The sequence below is a fragment of the Thunnus albacares genome, chromosome 19 (genome assembly GCF_914725855.1).
Source record: "Thunnus albacares chromosome 19, fThuAlb1.1, whole genome shotgun sequence".
Lineage (NCBI taxonomy): Eukaryota > Metazoa > Chordata > Actinopteri > Scombriformes > Scombridae > Thunnus > Thunnus albacares.
Genome location: NC_058124.1, coordinates 15,039,796 through 15,059,107, shown reverse-complemented (window position 1 = coordinate 15,059,107; position 19,312 = coordinate 15,039,796). Strand labels below are relative to the sequence as shown.

Below are 19,312 nucleotides of genomic sequence, written 5' to 3'. Positions count from 1 at the left end.
GTGTTGGTAGAACATTAATCAACATGTCGGCCAGCAGGTGAATACTGATGTGTTACTTGGCAGCAACTGATAGGGATGAAAATCCAGATTTTTTGATCCACTGACACCACTAAGCAGTAGCTACAGTACTGTTGGCATTATATTGACCCATGGTGGTGAAGATGTAAAGGTTCCTCCACAGGGTAGCTCCCCTCACTTTTTGTCAAAGAAAGAGATTTTTCAGCAAACTGGAATTGCTTTTGTGTCAGGCCACTGCTTTTCAACACTGTAAGGAACCAGTTGATGTGGATTAAGCACCCGCTGCCCCTCCAGGTACTTCCTTTTCAGGGTACTCTTGGCATGACTGAACCGGAGGAGACCCTGGAGCAGAGCCGGAGAGATTATACCTCCCAGCTGGCCTTAGAATGCCAGGAGGAGCTTGGGGACATTAATGGGAAAAGATCATCTAGGCAGCCCAGCTTGATATGTTACCACCAGGACCCCGAAAAGGATACGTGGCTTGAAAATGGATGGATAGCCTGATATGATTCTTTGTGGCGGACACTGTAGCGAAGCATTCTTGGTACTAACTTGTGGTTTAATGACAGGGACAGATGGAAATTCACAATGCGAACAGGACAGTCAAAAAACGAGGCCTTAATTCACACAAATGTAGTTTAATTAAAAGTAGACTTTGAGTGATAAAATTACTATCTTTCTGCATGTAACAATCGGTTACAGTGCTCCAACTGATAATAAATCACAATATACTACCTAAAGCTGACCTCTGTATTTAGTATAATTCTAGAAATGAGTCCATGTACAGGAGTCCATGTTATACAAATGAGTTGGATATATTCTCATTAAACAAAGATGCATTTTACTCCTCAGGAGGTGTCAAAAGCTGTTTTGCATCCTATTTGTTGAGTGCTGATTTCAGTTTAACTAGATAGCTGAATAACCATTAACGATTCTAGTATTTATCAAAGTTCAGACTCACTGTAGAACCAGTCTGTTTTATAGAAGATAAACTGCAGTTTTATGGAAAGTCGTAGGTTAAAAAATGTCAAAAAATGCTATGCTGACAAGGTTTTTGCCAACAAGCTCATTTATACCAGCTAAATGTTTTATAACCTGCAGCTTCCATTAAGACTGTTTGCATTAAAACCATATTACATATAGTTGTTATATATGTTATTGCAGGTCGATGGAAATTTTATATTGTAAGGTGTTCCTTGTTTTTAACCCATATATAAAGTGCCAAGATAACATGTATATGCTATACTTTTAAATTTAGTAAAGCAAAATGCACATAATTTTTTGCAATAGCCAGGTATAAGTGTCATCTCTGGCTGCGCCTCCTTTATGTATTCATCCACTGGTATTAGTGACCTCACCTGACAACCACACCCAGGTGCTTGTCTCAACATCCATGTTTTCGCTGACCTCTAAAAAAAAAAATATATATTTTCTCCAGTATTCCCCAAGCAGTTCATTATTGCAGCTGCTTGTGTGGGTGGTGTTAAAACCAGGCTGAAAAAAGGTTTATAATTACTGAAGGGATGCATTAGATGTTTCATAGCAGCAATTCTGGGTATCTTGGCACCATCTAAATATACAGTACTGAAGGGTAAAGCAAATAAAGTGCAAAAATACTTTTAGTCCTAAAAAACGTAACATCATCTTTTGCCAATATGATTCAGGGGATATTTATTGTTTAATGATATGTAGATTATGTAATAAAAAAAAGCAAACATGTCATCCTCCATAATTATATGAAGTCACCTTCTGGCACTAAATATATCAATTTTTGGTGTCTCCCCCTTGGGCTAATGACTGGATACCGGAACAAAACGCATAATTTCAGTTTCATTAATTTTGTCAAAATTGGATCAGTGCTGTATGAGATGGTGTATTGTGATGTGTAGATAAGTGAATTAACAGTGTAGTGCTTCCCTTTGGCATGATCATTAATTCTGAACACTGGCAGTCCAACAAGCAGAGCAGCACCATCCTTACACTCATCTGTGAGGCTTTAAAATGGCATAATGACATGACAAGATGCAAAATTTCTGCAGTACTTTACCAAAATCAAGTCAGATGAATGAACACATGAACTCACAAGTAGATTTAGGAACAGAGACCAATAACGCCTACAGTGTGTGCTGTATACAGAAACCAAATCATCAAATTTGGTCACCCCATGTGGTAATATCCAACTCTAACACATTATTCTTCATCAGTTCCTTTTCTCCTCCTCTGTTGCATATCTTCTTCCCTTGTTCCTGCCTCTCACCAGTTTGTGTGTGTGTGTGTATAAACCAACTTTTTATGCTGGAGTGTTTCTAAATGTCGTTTGTTGCAATCTGATGAAGGCCAACTCACACAAAGGTGGGAAGTTGTTGCCAGGCAACTCTACACCTCAGGCAGTTCTCTTTATTTCCCTTTCCCCCTCCTGTTGGTTCACTTTCTTTGAGAGAGCAGTTTTATGCTGGTTCATAGTCCCAGAGCGTCTTATTGCCAGTAAAGTCAAACATAAAAAAAAAGACAGAAGACTTACAGTGGAGATGCATGGAAGGTTGGCAGGAACTGCGAGATTGGATCCAGGTAAAGGTGGGTGGAACAAAGGACTGAAGGCAGGGACTAGGGAGAGATAAGAGAAGAGACAGAAATGTGAATGAGAGGCAAAAGTCAATGAGAGAACATTGATAGTTTAAAAAACAAAGATGAGTGACTTTACATACACATTACTATGTAGATACACCAAAACAAGGGCATATTCACATTTCTCTTTCCAATTTTACATATTTGGTATAGGTTGATGTTCCAACATACTGCGTTAACTTGTTGACTCTTTCCTTTTGTGATGTAACTTTAGCCTTCTTTCCACTCCTGAAAGATCTCTAATCTTTACATCTTTTTTCTTATCTTACCCTTGTGTATATCTCCATGCATTGCAATTGTGCTACTGGGTCTTTTTTACTGGTGAGTTGAGTGTGAATTTGCCACCCCAGGAGCCATTTGCCTTTTTATCTATTGCAATTTTACTGGAGTTGCCCCAGCCTTTAATTATCTAGTCTGAATGGTGTATGTGACCATTGCACAAACAGAAAAGAGAGTGCGTATGTGTACATGCTGCTGTATGCATGTATGTGCTTGACAGAATAAAAAATGGTTGTAAAAGGCAACAGATGCTTTCTTCAGATCTCAACATCTTTGTTTCTGTCATCATCCTGTCTGACATTTCTCATATCAACAGGTCTTTCATCTCAACAGGTCCATCGCTGCAAACCTTGGTGCATGGGGAGTAAGAGCTAGCAGCTAGAATGACACATTGTACAACACCTACAACTGTTTCTGCCAGTCAGACTTCAAACGCAGAAGAGCGGCTAGCAGAGTGAGAGCAAACAAGTAGAGGAAGTGATGTAGACAGAGACCCCTGTACCTGTTCACTTGATGTAGATGGAAAAAAGAAAATCTACTGACAGGAAGTGTACACATCCTCCCAAGGCCCACAGTAAGCTCCTCAGACATGTGTTAACAGCGAGAAGGCATACATGTATACAAATAAAACTCAAAAACGTGCAAATGCACTGGTTTTTCTTATTCTTATATAACCACACAGGCTGACTAAGAGCACATTCTTATTCAGAGCAATGGCCTGCAGGAGCGAATGTTGGAAAAGAAATCCAACACATACTGTGAACACACATTCACATACAGTATACACAAATGTTCAGACATCAAGTGACTCACACAGATACACACACTTTTCAAAGTTGTCTCAGGCACAGTGAGCATGTCTGGATTCCACCCATGGGGCCATTTGTTCTTGCATTGCCCAATTTGAGGAGACACAAACTCAGGAATCATTAAGGATGCAATATGGCTCCCATGTTATTCACCAGCCTTCGTCATTTCCATTGAAAATGAGCCACTGGGCAATGGGGAAGCGGGGACAGTTTGTTATTCACAATCTGTTCAAGAAAGCAACATTTTATAGGCCATTTCAGAACAGGAAGATAAACTGAGTGTAGGCTTTTACAGGTTTTCAGGCATTTATAAAATATAGTTAAAAAGTTAAGTTAAAATTAACAAATAGAAACAGTGTATTAGAACAGTGTAATATTATTATCTGACATTAGACTTTGAGCCACTTTCTCATTAGAGTTCAGAGAGTGTTAGAGCTGCGGAGCGACAGTACACAGTATCAACTGATGAAAATCCACCCTAAGCTGTGTTAAAGAATAACACAAACACTCTCATAGTACACATGAAGACATATTTATGATTCATTTTGATATACTTTGACCCTTATTGTCAGTATTACTGGCTTCCTGCAATTCTGATTAAGGAATTTGAGCTCATCATAATAAACACTGTGGTCTGAACAGGAAGCTTAATTTTTTGTTGAATCTATATTATATTCTTACAAGCATTGTTTATTAATGTTTGAATTTCTGCATCCTTTACAAGGAAACCATAGATAACATAAATAAGCCAAAAATGCAGACTTAAATTCTGTTGTCTTGTGAACATGATGCTGTATATGCAGGTGTCTTCTTAGCATTTATGTTTTTTTTTTTACATGCAAGTTGCTCCCACTCAACACCTCCCTACACAAGCCTGCTGCTTTGTCGCTGCAAAACCACATCATAAACTCAGTCCTATGCATTTGATTTTTCTTTTCATGTTTTAAAGTACAGTCACCTCACAGTTTTGTTCTGCCACCTAACAAAACTGCTACAGGCAATAACTGACCTGTGCCACTACTCTTGTTATCACTTTGAATTTTCTCCATTTCATGCCACAGGGAGCCTTTTGATGGACTATGTTAGACCTCAAAAAGCCATCCTTTTAGAAGTGGCTTAGTTTTGTTCCCCCCCTCTTGTCACCTCCCTTTAAAAGTAATTCAGGTTAATGGCTCCTCCCCCAGTAAAAGACCCCCCTTCTTTGGGGATAATATTACAGCAGATGGCATAGTGCTGCCTTCGCTGGGCCTAAAATTATCTACCGTGCTACCATACAAAATACATATTTAATGAATTCAGTGTTTAACCACCTCTAATATCAAGGAAAGGCTTGAATGACCCCAAGCATATATGCATTGCAGGTACAACAATATAGTTAGGTATCATAATCATGTCTTATTGTTATCAAAAGAACAAAAAAAAGTGATTCTGTTTTTTCCTGATCACATCTGTACTCCGCAATTCAGTAAAAAATCTTTATGATTTCTGTGCAGGGTCACTAGGACCAAGAATATATCATATTAGTAACAAAACCGTTCTGTTAGCTCAGCTTAGAAATGTGACTTTCAACTCATAGCTGCAACGTAGCCCAGGACCTTCTCTGAAAGTCATTCTAGTGATGCAGATCACAACAAAAAATGCTGCCTCTATGGTTTCCTCTAAATTTATTTCAAGTTTATACAGAAAGTGGTAAAAAATGCGACTCTGTAATGTGAAAATGATAATAGCTCATGTAAAATGCATGAGCTGCCTTTTATCCTTTGTCCCGACTGCTAATAAAACCTGAATAGCCAAATTAAATCGGAGCAAATATCACAATCCAAACAATGTGGTGTGGTACCATAAAATTTACTCTTTAACACAAGTCCCAGCCGTCCTCAAGAAAGACAGAGGAAAGAAAGGGATTTGATAATTACTCTCGCTGCTCTGTCTGAAAGTGAGACCTCGAAGTCTGCTGCAAATTTAAGGTTTCCACTAAAACAGAATTATTCCACTTGCTCTATCTAATGTGTCTTTGATGCTACCCAAACAATATTTTGACCTCCAGTAACATCTAGTAGGAAACTAATTTGCTCATTCTGTCTGAGCTGCTCTCTTCTTCTCCCTCTTTTCAATACAGTATATTGGTTTCTGACTGACCACAGCCACTGAACATGTTTAATTAGAAGTTAATGTCATCAGTTCTGGATGACTTGTACAGAAAGCCCTGGATTAATGGCTCTAAATTGCTAATAAAGGTGTTGTGTTTTGTTTTTCTTATTAGGTTCTGTAATATCACACTGAACCCCATAGACAAGGCTGTGTGTGTCTGAGTGGAATGGAAAGGTCAGGTGGTTTATGAGAGGATCTTCCTGTTTTCTAGTACTGAGAGGTACATAAAATACATATGGAAACAGCAGAAGTGCGAAAATCAGCATGCAGAGACTTGAGGCTCGTTCAAGATACGTAATCCCTCACAGTGACCATCGTGTCCACTTTTATTATTATCAAGGTTACATAATCGTTGTGCTGTAACGCAGCGTTCGAATCAGACATCAGTTCAAGCTGCAGGACCACAATGATAGGATTGCTTTGACAAAAATGAAAGCAGACAGGAATGTTCAGTTATTAATTACTGTTTGCAAGCACATATTAGGTTTATGCAAGCTGATTTTTGGACCATATGGGAATGAACAGAAACCAATAGCTACATGGACTGTAGAGAAAGAACAATCAAAAATCTGATATGCTTTGGGAATTACTGTCATATGTGTTAAGTATGAACAATATTCATTAATGGGCTAAAACATGCAAAAACATGAATATGCTGGAAGTTAGTAGCAAGTACTACCAGTTGCCTAGCTTTCCCATGACACTGCTTGCCATATAGCCCCATCTAGTGTAAGAAAAACAAAATATTCTAAATACAGCAACATTAATGAAGGGTAGAGTGCAACTTCTCTATACTGCTCTGAATGGGCCTGAAGTTATGTGATCAGGTTGTATATACTATGGTTAAAACATAATTATCATTACATTATAATAATATACATATATTTTATCCCTGAATATGTTAATTTACATGATATTGTACACAACTCACAAATACTAAATATTAAATGACAAATTTCTTACTATAAATTACTATAAAATGAAAATATCTTCGGGAATGTTATCAATTTACCCTGAAAGAGTGAGAACAGAATATCACTTGACAGAAGATGCCAACAGCAAGAGAGACAATGGTGGAGAGATGTGGCATGAATACAAAACAGAATGAATGATTGGCTTTGCCTGCTGTTGTCTTGAAAAGCAACATTGTCATTCAGGCAAAGTTGCCAGTAGCTCAGTCAAAAAGAGGATTAAATAATGACTGGCTTTCTGGCCTCAGAGCGACTACACTGTGTTGTGGATAAACAGTTGTTCATCATTTACCAATCCCCTATTGTCATATTCATAATGCTGTCGTCTAGCTCTACCATAGAGATATATTTTCTACCAGAAGGCATGGCTGGAACAAAGCCATATATTACACAAATCTAAAATACAGATGCTTTCTACTGGCAAGATTTAACATTATGTAACATTTTATCATTAAAACTAGATCCACTATCTTCTGCTTGATATTCCTATGAATTTGACCATTTCTGAGGCACTGTGAGATCTCAGAGATTTCAGCAAAAATGTCTAAAGCTTTGGCATGGACCACAGCACCTCATACATTCAGCACTTCAGATAGTGCAAGATGCACAGTTTACAGGTGTGGGGTTGAGCACACACTACACCTTAACTCATGAACACAATTCAGAAATGACTGTTAGTGTTGTCTAGACAAGCTGAAATCAAAATCCCTGCCACAGTAATCAGCTCCATTTCAGCCTCTCCACTTGTGTTCTTAAACTTGGCAGTAGCACAAGTCAAATGTATGACATTGTAATGTACGCAGTGTGTGACGAGACACTGAGTAAAGCAACAGATCTAGTGTTAATCACATGTTGCTGTTTATACGCATTGCTCACATCAGGAAGCCACATGCTTCCGTAGCGCACGATGACAGTTGGACCAGATATCTTGTGAAGTCTTTGATAAGCTATTCTTGGATCAAAGCGGAATAATGTCTGAATAACTTCTAATCTTTTACTGCTTGAAGATCAATTTCTCAGTGGCCTAACATATCTGGGTTTTGACCCACTTTTGTCTTAAGAAGGAATCATTCTTTATTTCAGTCACTTGTTAAAAACAAAGTAATAGTAAGCACTTAGAGATGTAGGTTTGTGTTTACACAGGCGCGCATTAACCTGAAACTCACTGCTGTAAATTCAAAGACTGGCTGATTAAATCTCAGTGTCAAAAAACAGTATGTAAAATATCATACATATTAATATAACATGAGCGAGAAACACTGTCCTCTATAGCAAGATGCTCAACCCATAAACTCCTTTAAACAGCAGCCAACAGAAGAAAACTACCCTGGCCAGCTCCCAGATGTGGATTTATGGACGACTTTGAGTGTGAGGCTGAATGGTATTGACAAAGAACAAATAAGTTTAGTCACCCTATCTACAAACAGGAACTCCCAAACCATTTCATGAGGATAAATGTATGAACACAACTGGCAAAGTCAAATAATGCAAGTAGCGAAAGGGAATCAGAAAAAGCATAAAAGCTGGATGTCAGAGGCATGGAATCAGATCCCCGGATTCATGCCTTTGGCTTATTGAAGCATTACATCCACAGGCAGCATATTTCCCACTTGCTTCCCCTGTTGCTGTAGAAAGCTCATAGGGAAGTCAACTAGTTCCTATTACCACCCCCATAGAGTGTGAGGCTGTATAAAGATTCACTCAGTCAGATGGGATAAAGTCAGTGTTCAAAGCAGGAGAGATTAGGATAAGGGGTGTGTGTGTGTGTGTGTGTGTGTGTGTGTGTGTGTGTGTGTGTGTCTTTGTCTGTGCACATGACTGTGCATGCTCTCATATTAATTCAACAGACTCCAGCAGAGTGTGAGAGCAATATGACGAAGCAAAAAAACAGAATAGAGGAGAAAATATGAGGAGCAAGTGGGGGGGAAAAAAAAAAATCAACCCTCAGGCTCTCCACCGAACAGACTCAGTCTATTTTTTAGCCAGAGAGCGTCTGTCACAGGGTAGTCCACTGAGACTGCCCTGCCACAGTATGAAAAGCCTTGCATGTCTGTTCCACGGGATATCACACACACACACTAATATGTGCAAAGAGGATCTGAAAGAAAGGGAAGGTAATGAGAAAATGTAATGCGCAACCACACGTAGTGTTATTGCTGTTCATCTGTGAACTACAGGTCAGGAAGACCTGTGGGAAAACAAGACTAAAACAGAGCTTATGGGGATACTTGTTATACTATATGGGCAATGATTTCTATCTGATCCTTTTCTGCAGTGCCATGTTCTTTCTCATTATACGCTGTTGGATTTTGACATAAACACTTTCATTCAATCCATAATTCAGCCATCACTCTTGAAAGATATATTTTAAAGTGACATTTTAATTGGCACAATTCAATATCCGTACTGGACATAATGATAGAAAATTATGTTCATGCAAGGGGGGGAAAATAGTAAAATATTCTCATATTTTAATTTTGTCTAACATCCTTTCATGTCAAACTATTGGTTTAACTATCTTTATTAATCACTGATTGAATAATAATTAAGACAGGATTTCTGTCTTCATATAAAAGATAACTGCATTAATAGTTGCAGCTAAGTATGAAGATTTGCAGAATTAATGTAGAAAGAAAATTGTATTAGCTATATATATTTTGCTTTCAACTACTCACAAGGAAAAAAGTGAGGCAACACATTACTAAACACTATTTTTTGTCACACTCTGCTGTTTAAGCTAAGACATGAGTCCAAAGTGGTAATTATCATTATAGGTGCAACCTGCATTATTTTTAACAATACTCTCCAGGCCTGATTGCACCAGTTAATTGAGAAAGCCTAATTGTCCCCACTGACTCTAATCTGGTTTTAACTGGTTCACTTTAATCTAAAACCTCAACTGTGACTTTGACTGTACAAGTAACAGGTCATATTTTATGATCCAACAGGCAATCCAAACTGTTAAGGCTTCACTGAGAAGTGATGGCTGTTGGATCACTGCAGGTTTTAAACAGATCACTGTCTCCATCTAGTGGTTTGAAGTTGTAGTGGGAAGGAGTTTTGGCAGTGTAAGGTTTCACTGGCAAAGGTCAAACCTTGAATGATGAAATGATCTTCAATGTTAGAGCGGGCTGAGGGTTTTATTTATGCATTTATTGGGGGATACTTTATCTCATCTTATCTATTTTATCTACAAATTCTAAGATGTGGCCATTGAATGAATGAATGATCTACTGTAGCTTGCAGTGTCTGGTGTAGAGAGAAGAGGTGGGATGTATACAAAAATGACTTTAAAACTACAAAAAATAAAAAAATAAATTGGTTGTTTAATTTGATCTATAACTGCAAAAGGTTCAGCAACAGTTTACTCAATGTAACCTAACGCATCACATCTTTAATACTACAACATAGCCGGAGCTTTTTGAAATATAATTTGATATGGAGAGGCCATTTCTCTCTGAGGTGACACTGTACCAGCAGAGGGTGACTCTCTCCCTCTCCATAGGCCACATTCTCAAGCACACCAATCTGCAGTGGGAGGATATATCAAGATCCACTCCCAATTCATGCCCCTCCCCTCAACATGCAGATGTTATTGCTTTGGCTGTGTACTGCCCAAAAAGCACAATCAAACACTTTGAATACTGCTCGGTCTTTTGTGCCTGCAAACCAAATATCCACCTTCTCCCTATGTGAGAATCTGGTCTTCACTCTTAATCCCTGATGAGGGCAGTGTAGCTTAGTTAAAAATGTTCTCTTCAAATCACATCATCAGCTCAGCTCCTCTCTTTCTTTTCTCTCTCTATCGCACTTTACTTTAAGTCCCTCTTGTTAGCATTTATAAGGATTAGACAAACAATAAATGGTTTATAACACACTATAATGCAGTTAGCAGATATAAGAGTTTATTCATGTATTTGTTAACAACTACAACTCCTCCTGTGGGTATCCATAAGAGAAGGTTGGTGTATAAACATATAATGCATGACAATATAGTGAAACACCGTTGTAATAATATAAAATATGTTTAGAGACATTATAATTGCTGACAAATACTGTACATTAATGGCCTTATATATGTTCATAACTACATTATAGTGTGTTATAAACCATTCATTAAATGTTTGTATACTAGTTGTAATTGCAAAATAGGGGTACTTAAAGTAAAGTCTATTTGAGTACTAGAATAATTGTGCCTCTGCCTGGATCCATTATGGTTAGTTTGGTCCTGGGGAAAAAAAAAATACTGCTTTATAGTTATACATATTTACCATTTGTATAAAATGTATTGGCACCATGTACTGTATATTTTAGATGTATAATGTCAAAAGCAAAACGTTATAGTTAAAGTTATATGAATTCTGAATTTTTAAAAACATTTACAAAGTTCCCAGTTCTTAAAAGTGACATGTTTAAACGTCATGTCACAAATGTCATGTCATATTTTTGTTAAGATCTGCATGCGTATGATGAAATCAACATGGTATAGTAGTACATGCTAAAAAATACAAAACCCCCAGTATTCATGCTCGTACATTATGTACACAGCTTCAGTGTTACATCCTAAAGCCTATTTATTATTATTATTTATTAATTTTGATACTTACATATCTAAACAGCATTTCTTATTACACTGAGTTTAAATGTGGTGAACTGCAGCATTAAGTTTTTAGTGTTTCTTCTGTTTAAGCATTTCATTCAGACTAAAAATAGAGTTCATTTTGAATTCCTCATTTACAAAAATTAAACATTTACCAGTGGTGTGTTGGTTTGTTCATGAATAAGAAATGAAACATGGAACAAGAACAAGATTGCTCCAATGAGCTGAGAGATAACTTAGCTAAATAAAGCATAATGCACTCATTCTGCCTCTGAGAGAGGGGTGAAATCTACAGTACATCTGAACTGTATACTACTTGTCTGTTTCACTGACCTAGAAATTTCCTACTGATTCACTGAACTAAGATCTAAAGTGAAGCTTACTCCATATCTGTCGGAAAGACCTTGTGTTTGGTGTTCATTCTGTAGAATGTAGGGCAGGTGTGCTTACTCAACTGGAATTACTCACGTTTTGAAAGGCAAACTTTTCCATAGTAGTGAAGACGCTAGTGTAGAGGCCCAATAGATGTGAAAGCTGGCTAATGTTTTTAGCAAGTGGAGCGGGGAGACATTATGAAAGATGTTGATGGCAGTAGTTCACTTTAGCTTAACATTTTCACCTTTTGGCCCACATATAGCTTCATGGTGACAAAATCTTAACTGCTATTTGATGGTGAAGGTGAGACCGAGGAGCTGTTTTTTCACCTTTGCACGCAATACATTCCAAAAAGAATATTTATGAGATTGAAATTATTCTTCATCATCATCATCAGCATGAATTAAATGTCATGGTTCCACAAATGAGCCATATTTCCCAAAGATCTAGCCTGACAAACTGTAAAAGGTGTGTTAACGACAGCTGGTTCCTGCCAGTCATTACACGCATTGACAAGTTAGTGGCAAACATGATTATGCACAATTACTAGAAATTAAACAGGGAAAAAATGAGTCACTTTCAAGCTTACTAAACTATTATCTTAACACCAGTTTTGACATGCTACACGTTATGCATTCTTTGATGTAAAAGTAAAGAGAAGACTAGCAAGCTTTGAATATCTGTAATCAAAGTCACATTCAGTTTGCGGAAGTGGAAACAACGTTCATTTAATAAAATCTCATCAGTATGGCAAGATGGATTGGTGCAAATTGAATTGGCAAATGACTGCTAACAGTTCCACATAACTATCTACTTGCCTCATTTCCTCAGTCTACTGGCTCCTGTGAGTTCCTGTGTTAGCTCTGTGATGGACAGACCTATCCAAAACGTTTCCTCCTATCCATCAATTTTCTACACCTACTTACAAGGCCTATTCCAGCAGGTGCTGGGAAATGGCAAATAAACACATGGCGTCAGTTCATTGCAGGGCTCCTAGAAGTAAGTTAAGTCAAGTTAGAAAGCCTTCAGTCTGAAAATCTAGAAGTGTTCACTTGCATTATATTTCTTTCATTCATTCTTTAATTGTCAGGGAATTAGCATAGTCTTCCCACTATAATTTGTAGCTGTGATGTGCCAAACAATAGTGGCCCGTAGGGGAGATGTGCTTAGGGACTTTAACACAATGTGAAAAGATTGATATGTGGCCTTATGCTTTGTTGAAGTCCACATTGCAAATCACATACCCCTATGGGCAGCAGAGTTGGCAACTGTCATAGTCACCAGGAAGTGCGCCAATTCGGCCTGAGCCAACTCAACGCGTCAGACACAGCACAGCACAGTTATTGTCCTTTCCTTCAAACACAAGGTGACTAAGCTGTTGAGAGCATCCTCAATATATCTGGTAGGCTAAACATGGAATATAGACTCACTTGCCTAGGACATGATATTAGTAGTTTCATGGGTGAATTATTTCTTCATCCAAGAGCATAATTAATTTGCTTTAAGTGCATAATTAGGAATATCAGTTTTTTTCTCTCATTTTAAAAAGCTGGAAATACTGCAACTGAACTACATGAGCAATTTTCTTTATAGTTCAAAACACTCTCCAGAGGGGGAGGAAGAAAAAGATAGTTTGGGAACATAGTTTATATATTAGATAGATAATTTCAATTAAAATTGTCTTCAACTCACACATCAGAAAGCAATACCTACACAATAGTAATAGTAACCTATGATGATCTATCCAGCATTTATGACATTGATTATAATGAATTGTCACACTTTTTATTATTGCACAGTCCCATGTTGGGCAAACTTAACACTGCAAAGCATTCATATTCCTTTTTCGGTTACATTCTAAAAATCAGAAATAGATGTAGGGTGAATCTGTTTCCAGTCAATTTCTATATATTGTACTGTATAATTGACAGCATTGACAATCTAGAGCATTTCCTTCCCTTCCCCATAATTTACAAATCAAAGCCTTGTCTGTATCCGTTTCAATGCAGTTTACACATCCAGATTCCTCAGAAAACAAAGAATGATGCACAACTGGGAAAAGGCAGAGCTTCTGTTTTTCTATATGCCATTAATACCAAAGGTGCTCTAACAGAAAAAGGTCCGATGATATCCCAGCAATACTGCATTATTACTGAATGATCTCTCTTCGAAGACATCACTATAGCATTAGGGGTTCAGTCACGCTAGCCTTAATAGCAGTAAACCAGAGAGTCCAAATGGAAGGGGCTAACCTATTAAGCTGTGTTGCACAATTTTATATAACCCTCTGATGTACAAACTGTTCCACAGATGAAATGTAGCATGGTCTGCAGTCAGTCCTGAGACAAGAGTGGATGTTATTAACTAGATTAAGTTATTGTCTAGGTAATGACTGAGACACATAAGTAGTCATTACAAAATCAAGTTTCCAGTACCTTTTTTATTTGTGCAAAGACTGACTGGCTGATGAATGTCACTATTTTGTCCAGCAGTACTTACAACCATAGTTGTTTTGACCAACATAAACCCCAAAAGCACATGCATGGCAACTAATCAAAAAATTGAAATGGAAAAGGAAGGCTTGTGAGCATGACTACATACAGTTAATACTTATTAGTCATAGATTAAAAAAAATATGTTTTACAGGAGCATACAGGCTATGTACTGTCTCTATCACCCGTCTCTATTTCCTGCTCTATTTCTCCCTGATGCTCATCCACTCATGAATATTGCTCCCTCTCTCTCTGTCCTGAGGCAAGGTGACGTGGACAGCACTGAATAAGCTTTAATGCATATCCAAACACAGTTTGTCAGCTTTGAACTATACTTGTCTGACCATCTTTTCCATGCCCATCAGCTAGTGTTAGAGAACTCTTATCCTAAATTGATTCTGTGCAGCAAAGATCTATGGATTAGGACGTATACAACAAAGCAAGGACTGACAGCAGACTTGAGAAGTACTTAGGGTATGTGAAAAGAGGCAAGAGAGGGGTGATAGATAAAATGGGTGAGATATGACAGGAATGTCTTATTTAGCTGCAGGGCAGAGGTTCACATCATAGATTTACGCATGTGTTTTTTGCACCTTATCATGTCGAGGCATTGCTTATGCCGATGTGTGGCTGTGCCCTGATCCTGCTACTGTAAAAGCAAGTGATGATTCTGCTTTGGTTTGAGACCTGTGAGTGAAAAGTCTCAGGCAAAATCCAGACAAAAACTAATGTGACATGACAGGGTCCTTGGGCAATACACTGACCTGCTACCTGCCATGGTGTCAGCTAAATGGCTAAAAGTCAAATGTGAAATTTCCCAACTATCAAGGCTTACATTTATATTATGTTATAGAGATTTTTAGTGGAAGCTGAAATACCAGCTGTGTTGCATTATGGCTTCTGCAACACTGCTGTCTCTAGATTTTAGAAATGAGCTATTTTGGTAGTTTGTTCTACAGTTCTAGTAATCCACACTTGGCATCAGTTATATCAGCTTGCTTTAGCTAATGTGTTTCCATGGATCTCTGTTTATCAATAAACCTCTTTTGAAAAGCAGTTTAAAGGGATTTCTGTCTGGAGATGGAATGAGATGATACTGGTGCAAAACACCCTCCAACAGCAGCACTGAGAGGGATCTAAAAACAATACACTGTTGGCTGGTAGGCAGTCTGCATTATAAGCAAATATGTGACATCATGTTAATTTCTAGTATTTAATTATAATTAATTATTGAAAGTTTTATAATTTGTACTAATTTATATGACTATTGCATCACAAGCACATATTTATTAGTTGCCCTATCTTGCTCAAGCAACGAGTTCGGTTATATAGGTCACATTTGTATAATCAGAGGATAGACATGCACATATGTGAGAACTCATTAACGCGCTTGCTTTAGTGGGATTCAACATTTATCAGAGACTATGGCTGGACCCCAGATTTCGTTACGTAAGCCATTGATGACATTGAAGTTGTCAATGTGCCACTGATAGCACTTTATCTATCCAGGCTAACTGCACATAGATTAAATGCACATGAAAGGGACGGTCACATAACAAAATCTCTGGCAGGATTTACACTTGAAAAACTAACATTGAACCAACATTTCTTCTGTGTTTTATGTTAAAAACATAGCATTTTGGGATGTGTTAGTACTTACATTTAGCTAAAAAAAACAAAAAAACAAAACATGTTTTAGATCATTTACAGCAAAAATGTGAACAATATGTAAGAATACATCATTGGTAGATTGGAACAGGTATAGCGCAGAACACATCACATCCTAAAACTCACAATTCTCCTCACAGGCTGTCTGAGACATGACAGCTCTGTGGGGTAAAGAAGTAATTAACAAGGAAAATGATTAGTCTGATTGAAGCAAGAGAGGCAGTGAGGAGGAGCACGTCAGAGTGAGTGAGATAGCAGGAAGAAAAACTTCTGACAATGACTTTGTGACACAGACTTACACACACACGCATACACACACACACACACGCACACACACTAGTGACTGATTTCCCCCAGAGCCTCCGGGCCTGGACTATGGCTGCTTTTAGAGATAAACCACCCTGCTATCTTTTGGAGATTTCTCTTTCTTATAAGTTCCATGAAAGCTGTTGGACGTGTTTTTTTGAAGTCAGCATAAAGTGTGCCTTACTTTTGCTTGCATGTTTAAATCTGTCTGTAGTTCATAGAGTTCATTTGTACCTTCTGTGACAACCAGATCGCTCCTTTTCTAAAGGTTTTAGCAAAGCGTTCCAATTACTATACATATGTCGACTTACATGTACAAAAACATGCAGGGAACACAAAATATGGAATTATTTGCCTTCCTCCTGCATCTATCAGCCTTGCACATAGCGCCGGTTAGCTGAAAGTATCCAACCTGGTGTAGTGACAGCTCATTTATTCTGGTGGCACAGAGGTATTTTGTCAGATAGTGAAAGTACACCAGACATTTTCTGCTGCACACCTGGGTGAGGGAACATGTTTCCTAACAGACTGTGTCAGCTAGAAAGTATTTGTGCTGATTGCCTGTGTGTGTGTGTGTGTGTGTGTGTGTGCAAGTGATATCCCAGCTACATTTATCACTCAAATATCCTGATACAGCTAAGGGATCTACTGTAAGTGCTGAAATTGGAAATATCAAAGTTACAATTGAAATACTGTGTCTTCACAGGTGGCAATTAAATATACCCTTAGTATTTATTAAGTTTCATCCTTCATGAAGTTACTTTTATAATACATGCATTTATGTAATCATGGCAGGTGTTTAGGGCATCAGTAATCTTGTAGGTTGACCTTTGTGTCACCATGGCAACAGGAGCGACTGTTGAGTGAGTGTCTTTGTTGTGTATGAAGCAGTATTTTCATGGTTCCTGCCCTATGAATCATAACAGCACTCTCAAAAAACTCAGCATTCACCCAATAAAACATCCAGTTTCTTTACTAAAATGATCCTACCAAGGTCAGTTAGATCATGTGAAGTGCTCACAAAAGCTCACGATCTCACTGCTTTGACACCAACATAGAAACATTAAATTCTTCATCACTTTTCCTACTTTGTGTATTGTTACAACCATTTGTACATAGTATGCATCTTAGCTAAACAACCTACCCATTATGGTACTTCTAAAATATTTTTAAAATCGTTAAAAAGAAAAATAATAATGCTGCAATCAACAAATTGATTCTGCACCAGCAAGTTATTTAATGGTGTGTTGGGTGGTCCTTGTCAACTTGTCTACTTAGGAAAAATGTTGTATTTACTGTGTGTTTCTATGTGGTCATCAGTCACTCGTAATTAATAATACATCACATAAAATGGACGATAGAAAAATCTAGGTGCACTTCTTTGTGATATCACAGTAAATCCTTTGCAGATAATAGTATTATGTACATAAGGCGCAGGTTAAACCTACTCGTCCAGTGCTGTCCAGTTCTCTGAAGACAACACCTTTGCTTGCCACGTCCTCGAAGGAGATGGCCCATGAAATGAGAAAGCTCATGTCCGGCAGGCCATTTGGCCCCATCTGGTCTTTTTGGTCTCTCCACTTGAGGACATCCACATGTTCCATTACTCCAGCCCTTCTCTGTCATTTGATCCTTGGTGTCCTAATGAGAAAGACAAGGGATTACACAACTCTGGCTGAAAATAATATCCAACCCCCCCTCACACAATTTAACAATGTAACAGCCATGTTTAATTAAAGTATTATTTCATAAAAGTGGTATTGGGTGAAATGACACAAACTTTTTTCATTACCTCTTATTTGTCACTGAAAGAATGGATCCCAATGTTATGCTGCGTTCATGGGAGCTATTGAAAGTGTTCTGCACTCTTTACTATCAGGCTTGGATGCCAGAATCTCCCTTGGGCAGTGCATGTAACGCACTTTGAACTGCACTGTTCATTGAGGCGTACAGAATGAGTAAAGTGGGGCAGATGTGAATGTGTCTAAACACCAAAAAGCCCCAGCAGAATTAAATAGGGATGCAGGCGCACACAAGCAAGCATGTGCTTGAAAGGGCAAGTAAAAGTATAGACATGCAGTGGTGGATATGAGTGAACCTATAGACTTATATGAGCATCTTGAATGGAACAAGCAGAGTTAAGTTCAACCGTGTCTTGCAGCTCAGAAATATATAGACCTTGTGATTCTCTGACACATAACCTACTGTAGCTTCCTTTATGACCAGTTAGCCCTAAGGCAGTAAAAGTACCCAAAAAAACTTTAAAAACAATTAATGCCTTCTTTTGACTTCTAAGAAGGAAAAATTAATCTAATAGGGAAAAATTTATAAGATGTACTGTGCCTCATTTTTCAAATCTTTCATGGGTATCTTCTGTTCTGCTACAATTCATTAATTAAAATGACTAATTTAAGCAACTAATTAAATGTAACTTTGACTTAAGAAAAAAGCATTTGTATTCTTTCTGATACTAATGAAGAGTGGAATTTATAAATGCACCATCCTTATTTTAACAAACTCATAAACTTTATTCCTTAATAACTGACATTACTGAGTCAGTTTGCGGACTTCTGAAGTCTTCTCTTCTTGTGCTACTGCTGCAATCATTTACTTAACAGGTGATCTATTTTTTTACCCGTTTTTCCATGTCGATCATGTCATGAAATACTGTATTGCAAGATGGTGATCTGGGTTGGGTTGGTGTACTGACCCAAGATCAGTAATTGCTGTAACCATGTGAGTAACTTATTTATGTTTTCCATATAATCTGAAATCATTCACTTATTATCTGTTTGACCTTTTTTCCATCTTGACCAGACCACAGCTACAGCACTGATTACATTATTTCATGATATGATCGAGTATGGTTTATGTGAGGAAAATGGAGGGGAAAATATACACATGCTGGAGGAGAAACTGCAGTGAGCTCAACAAGGGTGTGATATGCAACATCAAAGAACATTAAATCAGATACCTCATTGTAAGAGTTGCTATGACAGCAAATGTTCATCTGATAAG

General features: G+C 37.8%; 1 protein-coding gene across 4 annotated transcripts in view; it reads right to left on the bottom strand.

The window, feature by feature from the left end:
• The window catches only part of dtnbp1b (dystrobrevin binding protein 1b), a 68,979-nt gene that overhangs the window by 36,418 nt on the left and 13,249 nt on the right, over positions 1-19,312 (bottom strand). For all 4 annotated transcript variants that reach the window (XM_044335154.1, XM_044335155.1, XM_044335156.1 and 1 more), the window contains 2 exons: positions 17,743-17,935; positions 2,540-2,622 (listed from right to left, as the gene is read on the bottom strand). In XM_044335154.1, coding sequence (XP_044191089.1) covers positions 2,540-2,552 — 13 coding nt within the window. In that variant the 5' untranslated portion in view covers positions 2,553-2,622; positions 17,743-17,935. The remainder of the gene's footprint in view (positions 1-2,539; positions 2,623-17,742; positions 17,936-19,312) is intronic.